At 39.3% G+C, this 7,856-nt stretch overlaps 1 protein-coding gene and 1 pseudogene across 2 annotated transcripts; one reads left to right on the top strand and one right to left on the bottom strand.

The window, feature by feature from the left end:
* The first annotated feature begins 735 nt into the window (after positions 1-735).
* On the top strand, positions 736-6,664 carry LOC115931927 (lymphotactin). Of its 2 annotated transcripts, XM_063711087.1 has the most exons (4): positions 736-897; positions 1,010-1,157; positions 4,552-4,666; positions 5,536-6,664. In XM_063711087.1, exons 2-4 carry the CDS (start codon positions 1,097-1,099, stop codon positions 5,702-5,704), a joined length of 345 nt encoding a protein of 114 aa, XP_063567157.1. In that variant the 5' UTR covers positions 736-897; positions 1,010-1,096; the 3' UTR covers positions 5,705-6,664. The 2 variants fall into 2 exon arrangements, with proteins under 2 accessions (XP_063567157.1, XP_030861341.2); XM_031005481.3 differs by having other exon boundaries at positions 736-1,157.
* On the bottom strand, positions 3,124-3,932 carry LOC134759336 (large ribosomal subunit protein eL8-like; annotated as a pseudogene).
* Positions 6,665-7,856: the final 1,192 nt, after the last annotated feature.

Raw genomic sequence — 7,856 nt, 5'->3', positions numbered from 1 at the left:
TATTTTGGGGAGACTATATGGCAATATACAATAAGAGCTGTAAAGATGATCATATCATTTTACCCAGTAATCCTACCCCTGGTTATTAAAGGGAAATAATTCAGTGCATATTAATGAAATTGAACTTACAGTTCTGATCTTTATAATAAGTTATAAGAAAATGGTTTAATGTGTATGTGTATATATTTACTTGAAGTAGAAATATGAACGCTAAAAAAATGAGAAGATATTTAAATTGGTGTTAAAACAGCATTTAAAATTACCACAACTATGAGAACATGTGTATGCCAATACAGATTCACTGGAAAAATATTGAAAATGAAAACTGTCAGATGGTAAGATTATAATTTTATTTCTTTTTTAATTTGAAATAAGTTGATACAGCACAGCTTTTCAAAAACTTTTATAAATGTGTATGTTAAGTTGTAATAAAGCAAACATATGCATGTAGACATGCTTAAACAGTTATTTAATTGTTTCTTGGATACCTGGGGAGATGGGGTGAAGAAAGGGGGGTGACTTGAATAAAGGTGAAGGAGAAAAATGAGAAAAAAGAAAGCAAAGGATCGAGAAGCTCAGTGTGGCAGCAGCCTCTCTTCCCCTCCTGAAAGAGTCAAAGGGTGGCATCAGGGACACATGATCCATGGTTGTGGAACCCTCATGTCACACTGGATGTCACATGAGGTGGGATGGAACACAGTGACCACCCCACCTCATTTCCTTTACAGTTTCCATGCTGGGCCATAGCAGTGAACAGCCTTCAGGCATGTCTACAGCGGAAGATCTGAATTCAGGCTGGTGGCAGGAGACAACACAACCACGTTTTCTTTTATGCATGCATTTGGTTTAATTGACACATTAACCACAGACAAAGGGGTAAAGGCCACAAAGTGTTAGGTTAGTATGAACAGGGAAAAGGACATTTTTTTTTTAAGAAAAATAAAAGCATCAGTATTGCAAAGACTTTCCATGATCCTACACCCACCTCGAAAGCCCCGTCTCACCACAGGAAGTGCACTGACCATTGGAGGCATAAAAGAGGTCTTCAAAGAGCCCGATCCTCACTCTCCCTGCACAGCTCAGCAGGACCTCAGCCATGAGACTTCTCATCCTGGCCCTCCTTGGCATCTGCTGTCTCACTGCATACATTGTGGAAGGTAAGTGGAGAAGCTGTCTGTGAGATAAAGAACAGGGAGGCAAGGCAGGTGGGCACACATTTTGGGTTTGACTCAGGTTCTGACTGGACTAAACTGCTTTCCCCAGGGGAGCCTTAAACTTCCCATGTGCAAGAAAGGAATGATGATTTTGACTGTAGAGGGCTTCGTAAACTTCCAAAACAGGGAGAATTTGATTAGTATCTGGGCTCCTACTTTTCCTAATTGGGTAATTTCAGGTAAATTTCTTAACCACTCAGGGCCTGTGCTTATTTATGTATAAACTGAATAGAATAAGAGACATGATCACCTGAGATTAAGATTAAATAAATATTATGGTTTATTTAATAACATCAGATTTCCTTACAAACAGTAATTTTTTGATTAATGTTAGCTATGGATTAGAGGTGATGATTATAAATGCATTTGTAGGTATTGCCCATTGAATATATAGTTTGATAAATTATCAAAATCTTAGAGAGTTCAGTTACAATGTGGGGATGCACCAGAGGATGTATGTTCTGGAGCAAATCAGAGGATGTATGTTCTGGAGCAAATCAATGTTTTCAATACAAAACTAAGCCCCAAATGACTGGAAGTTCAAACCTTCATGTCCAGAAAATCAATATTACCTTCAAGTACGTGGGGGACTCTGTTAGTAATGCCGTGACTATTACTATTTATGAGAAATTTTCTGTATTTTTAAGAGAACATACAATAATAACTACTACCAAATAGATCAGCACCTTATACACAGTTCAATAAAACTGCAAGACACATCCAGGTAAGATTCAGATACACCGAGCCCTTACCTGAACATTCAGTAGGTATTTCTTAAGGATTACTTTTTCCTAGGACTGGAGTGAATCTGTCGACTTATTTGTGTTGTAATTGGTAGACTTATTACTTAGACTATGATATTATAACTTAATAATGGGTCCCCAAGGGGTTCCATGAATAAAGGTGGCTAAGTCTGGAAGTCCTTGAAATTGTGTATAAAACAAAACAATACTGATGAAACAAAAAAGTTTGATTACTACATTAGGCCACATGTTGCTACCTGGCTGGCATTTTGCTGAGACAATGGGCATACCATTGGAGGGAGACTCAGATGTGAGTAGGGGAAAGGAGCTCTGTTAGAGGCTGAGAAGAACTGCAGACACTGGTCTCAAATTCCCAAGTTTTCTAGTTGAAGGAGCTCTATAAGTCCCACTGGTGCTTAGCTTCTTACATACAAAAATGAGGGAAAACAGTCTCTGCTTTGACTCAATTTTGCAACCTGAGTGAAGGTGATATTTTAAAAAATAACACAGACACTCAAACATTGCTGACAATAAGGAAAAGGCTTTGTGGTTTCAAGTATAACAGGATTCCCTGAGTCTTAGGAGTCCGCTTCAGATACTTCACAGAGAGAAATATTGTTTCTTAAATATGAGAGAAACAGAGAAAAAACCCAGATTTTTCCTCTTTCATTGACTACAGAAACAATTCACCACTAAAAATAAATTGGCTAAGGTAGAGGGTAGCAATGTGCAGACTGGCATTGAGAGTGAAGAAATGAGGAAGAAAAGCACACAGTGAACACTCTTTGTTTAGTCCCTTGCTTTAAAAAATGCCTTCTGATATTAGCAACACTACAGACCAATGTTGGCCATTATCAGTGGTTACTTTAGATGCTTTTTAGCTGCCTATTTCTCTGGGAAGCAAAGACCAGTGTCTACAGCTAAGGAGAAAATCAGCACTTAGAAACTTGGATTAGATTTCACCCAACCCTTAACAGTATTACTTCTCCCAAGTTATTTTTCCTTTTGCAATGTAAGATGATTCTCTAAACTTAATAGTTTAATTCCTTTGGGCCATTACTACTGGGGCAGCATATTTTAGGGCTGACTTCCTTTTATATATATCTTACCTTTTACCATTTATTAATTTTTTGAAGGAGAGTTTTTATTATTTTTATGTACAGAAAACTCAACAGTGTACATTTAACCCAGTTTAGTGGCAAGTTCCTCTGCCTTTGCTATTTCCAGCTTGGCAATGTGAGCCACAGATTTTCGACTCAGGACATTGCAGATCTCATCATATCCATCATTGTAATTGGTCCTGATAGCTTCCACCAGCTTAGCCAAAGCTCCTTTGTCTTCCTGGTTAACCGGTGTGAAGGCCACAGTGGTGCTTCCTGTGGACTGGATGTCCCAGTCTTGCCTTCCTTCCCCTTGATAATGCATTAAGGGAACCCCATTTTAGGACACAGGACAGACAGAAAGTTAACCAGCTTGATGAGGTCCACACCATGTGCAATCACTACCAGCTGAGACTTCTTGTTTTCCAGCAAGGTGGTGATAGTGTTAACCCCTGCTCAAACAACAGGTGATTTCCTAGTGGGGACAACCCCTTTGCTAGCAGCTTTCTTCTCAGCCTGGGCCAACAGTCTCTGCTTCTTCTCTTGCTTTGTCTCTGGTCAGTACTTGTGGATCAGCTTAAGTGGCTGAGTAGCTGTTTGGGGGTCTAAGGCCTGGGTGAACTGGTTAATGGCAGAAGGCACTTTCAGCTGCTTATAGAGGATAGCTCTTTGCAGCTGGAACCAGATATAGCGGGGCCATTTCACAAAGCAGTGGAGGTCCCTTTTGGGCTGGATGTCCTGTCCAATGCCTGCCTAAGAAAACTCTTAGACCTTTTCTCACACAGCGGTTTCATCACTTTCTTAGCCTCCTGCTTCCTCACGATGGCAGGGACTGGGGCCACTTTCCTTCCTTTGGCCTTCTTTCTTTTCAGCATCTTGGGCAGCTGACAGAGAGAGACATTTGACCACTTAAAAAGGAGAACACCTTTATTTAGTCTGTCAAAAGCATGCTTCCTTCCCTCACTGAATGTTGCCTTGCCTAGAGTACTCTTCACGCATTACTCTGTCATCTCACTTATGGTACTGTAACATGTTGCACTATTTGAAATGATCTTCTCTGTTTACCTGTCTGTTGCCTGGCTCCCTCATGAGAAGATATGCTCTGTGAAAACAGGAGTAATGTCTGCTTAGTAAAACATGTGGGACACAACAGACATCATTGTATAAATGAATGAATGCATGTCACTGGGGCATTTGCTAGCCGTCCCAAATGTCTAAGTGAAAATATACACAGAGACAGGATAACATCTTGTTATTTTCTCTTAGCATGAAATTCCCGACACAATTATATTGATTGAGTTTCTAAATTAGTCAAATATTTACTAAGAATCTGTGATGGGCAAGAGATTTGGGATGCCTACCAATCATCTCTTCCCCCAAAAAGCAAATGGCCTTATATTCTCACAACATTCTCAGAGTAATTTAACAGATGATTGCTCCTATTATCTTGATAATTGCTTTATTTTTAATTGTCTGTTTTTTTTTCCTCACCAGGTGTAGGGAGTGAAGTCTCAGATAAGAGGACCTGTGTGAGCCTCACTACCCAGCGACTGCCAGTTAGCAGAATCAAGACCTACACCATCACAGAAGGCTCCTTGAGAGCAGTAATGTGAGTTTGCCTCCTCAGAAGTTGGGCTGGGTGGGTATCTAGAGGTATAGAAATACACTCTATAGAAATGCTGCCCTCCTCAGGAAAAGTAGGTCAGCATGGAGGAACACCTCAACTTAACCAAAAACCTCTTTAGTTTTCCTTATCAGCCATGTCTTTCTGCAGCCCAACCGAATAGCGATTATTGCAGAAATTAGGCTGCCAAAGAAAGAAGTCCTCCTCTATTTGGCTTAGTGGAAGAGTCTGTTGAATACTGTGCACAGCTCTGAGATCTGGGTTTAGAGATGACTGGCTCATGTCAGGGTTCCCCTGCAAGCCTCACTGGAGTTGGGGTATCTTAGGGTTGAGTTAGGCAGAGTCCCATACTTTATCAGTTGCCATATTTCAAGAAAATGAGTCAATGCACAACCTACATGGTCCCTTTCTTCTACCAGAATCTCACTTTGAGAAGTAATAACTCTTTCCAACATGTAATTGCAAGCTTTACCCTAAAAAATGAAAATGTAAAAATCACTTTTTATTTAAAAAATAAGATGAATATTTTTAAATTTGAAAAGGAAGAGGATATGTAATAATGGAACTAGATGGCCTCAAATGTCTTTTCGTTACAACATTTGGTGACATGGATGAGAAAAGGAGCCTGTGAATTATTGTGAACAAAGGAGCTGGATACTACTTGCAGATATTTCTCCTTTATGTTAAAATAGATGGCAGAAGAAGGGTGTTCATTTATGATCTCATGGCTCTGAAAGACTATTTCTTGCAGTAATTTCTGCACAAGATCTCTTCATGTCTGCCCTGATCTTAACTCCTGACCCTGAGGCTTTGAGAATGTGGCTAACTTCGTCTGTCTTTTCCTTGCGTTACAGTTTTATTACCAAACGTGGCCTAAAAGTCTGTGCTGATCCACAAGCCACATGGGTGAGAAACGTGGTCAGGAGCATGGACAGGAAATCCAGTGCCAGAAATAACATGATCCAGACCAAGCCAACAGGAACCCAGCAATCGACCAATACAGCTGTGACCCTGACTGGCTAGTAGCCTCTGGCACACTGTCCCTCTCCAGCCAGCCAGCTCATTTCACTTTACACGCTCATGGACTGAGTTTATACTCACCTTTTATGAAAGCACTGCATGAATAAAATTATTCCTTTGTATTTTTACTTTTAAATGTCTTCTGTATTCACTTATATGTTCTAATTAATAAATTATTTATTATTAAGAATACTTCCCTAGTCTATTCATTATATGTAGGGAAAAGTAGTATATCATTGGTGTTTGATTTCTGTCCTGCTTGTACCTCTCTTTGATGGTAACCATAATGGAAGAGATTCTGGCTAGTGTTTATCAGAGGTGAAAACTATATCGATCACTCTTTGAGTCCAGCTTGTAATGGTTCTTTACACATGAGTCACAAGTTACAGCTGTGACAATGGCAACAATTTGAGATCTATTTCAACTTGTCTCTATAATAGAATTCTGTTTATAGAATAAGGGAGAAAATAATCCAGTCTTCACTGGGTTCCCATTCTGAGGGTCCACTACTCAAAAATTTGCTTCACTCAATTTTTTTCACCTCTTTGTGTTTTATTTTGGTGTCCTATTAAAGGAATAAAATGACACAACTTGTCCCTTTTTTTGTCCCATTAGCAAAAATTAGAATTTTGGTATAAAGAAACTTTATTCAAGTAAAAATCAATACCTTTTGAATTGGACAATAATCTCACTACCTTATTAGGATTTCTGTATTTGCCATTACGCTAGTTATCATGCATGTTATGCTTTACTGTGAATAAGCTTTTAATGCTCCAAATGCTGACCCATGCAATATTTCCTCATGTGATCACAATTTGCAGTAAACTTTTAATTAAATGCTCATCTGGTAACTCAACACCCCAGATTCATGCTGTCTTGTATGCTAATTAAATTGCTGATTTGTTTCATGCTTAGGGTTTTACTATCCAAGTAGCTGACGATGTATACATTCTCTTCTATCAGACTCTGAATAGGAAGACCTGACCTTGCCTTGATAGTTTTAAGTGAAAAATATTGGCTGTTGTTTAGTCTTGTGGGGGCACTTAACAATATCATGAATTTTCAGTGGGTAGATGAAGGCAACTTTGTTCAAATCTGCTCACTTCTAGTCATACAACTGGTGAATCAGAGTGGAAACTACTAAAAAGTTGCCTCCTAGCAAACGGTGTGGTCACCTATCCATGTTCATTGATATTTGTCTAAAATAAACTTCAGAGGTGGTCTTAGAGAAAGCAATCCCTTAATAAGAACAGACATCCTGCTTTATGAAGGCTGAAAAATAACAAAGTCACAAAAGATGAATGGAATGGTTTGTCTGCCAAATGTCTCCCAGACCCTAAGGATTTATTTGGGATAATAATAATAGGATGTGTGGAAGGATATGGGCAGTGCTTGACTTTTCATTTTATGGCTGTTCTATCTTTTAAATAATAAATAGTTGTTAAAATATATAACCATAGCTATTTTCTTGCTTTACAAATATGAGCTCACTTAATCACATAACAGAGCTCAATTAAAGACAAGACAACGGAGGCATAAAAGGGTTAGTTAACTTTCTGAAGGTCCCTTGGTCTGTGAGGGGTAGAGTTTAGATCTGAACTCATGCAAGATTCAGGGTGTTGACAACCGTGTCATGCTGTCTTTCTCACTTCAGAAGACAATTCCCTTCGGGCCAAACCATATGTAAAGAGATGATTCAGGGGTTATCCTTATGTAACCTACAGACTTCATTCATTCATTCGTTCAATAAATGTTTACTGAGCGTTTATTATATGCCAGAAACTGAAGACACAGCAGAGTGAACAGGACAGTCACTGCTTTCTTAGAGCTTACATTCTGGGAAAATCTTTCTTGCTTCCCTTCCCCAGGAACTCACTCCACCAATACATTGTTATTGCATGCCTAATGGATTCCAGATGCTTGGCTGGGCACTGGAATGCAATGGTGAAACCTTCAGGTGTTTATCTTCTGGGGGTTTACACTGGGGAGACACACAAGTAAGCAAACGATTTCAATGCAGTGTAATATGTGGGATGATGGAGAAAGCAGAGGGTGTGAGCTTTGGACGCACAGGAGCAAACCTATCCAGATCTTAGCATGAATGGAGGGTAAAGATGAGCTTCCCCTTGAAAATATCCTCTAACTTGAGACCGGA

The sequence above is a fragment of the Gorilla gorilla genome, chromosome 1, assembly GCF_029281585.2.
Source record: "Gorilla gorilla gorilla isolate KB3781 chromosome 1, NHGRI_mGorGor1-v2.1_pri, whole genome shotgun sequence".
Classification (NCBI taxonomy): Eukaryota; Metazoa; Chordata; class Mammalia; order Primates; family Hominidae; genus Gorilla; species Gorilla gorilla.
Note: the sequence above shows the minus strand (reverse complement) of the source record. Positions and strands in the feature narration are given on the sequence as shown.

Coding starts and splice junctions, on each gene's coding strand:
- LOC115931927 (XM_063711087.1), top strand. CDS start 1,097: ATGAGACTTCTCATCCTGGCCCTCCTTGGCATCTGCTGTCTCACTGCA. Junction 1,158..4,551: donor CACTGCATACATTGTGGAAG/GTAAGTGGAGAA, acceptor TTTCCTCACCAG/GTGTAGGGAGTGAAGTCTCA. Junction 4,667..5,535: donor GGCTCCTTGAGAGCAGTAAT/GTGAGTTTGCCT, acceptor CTTGCGTTACAG/TTTTATTACCAAACGTGGCC.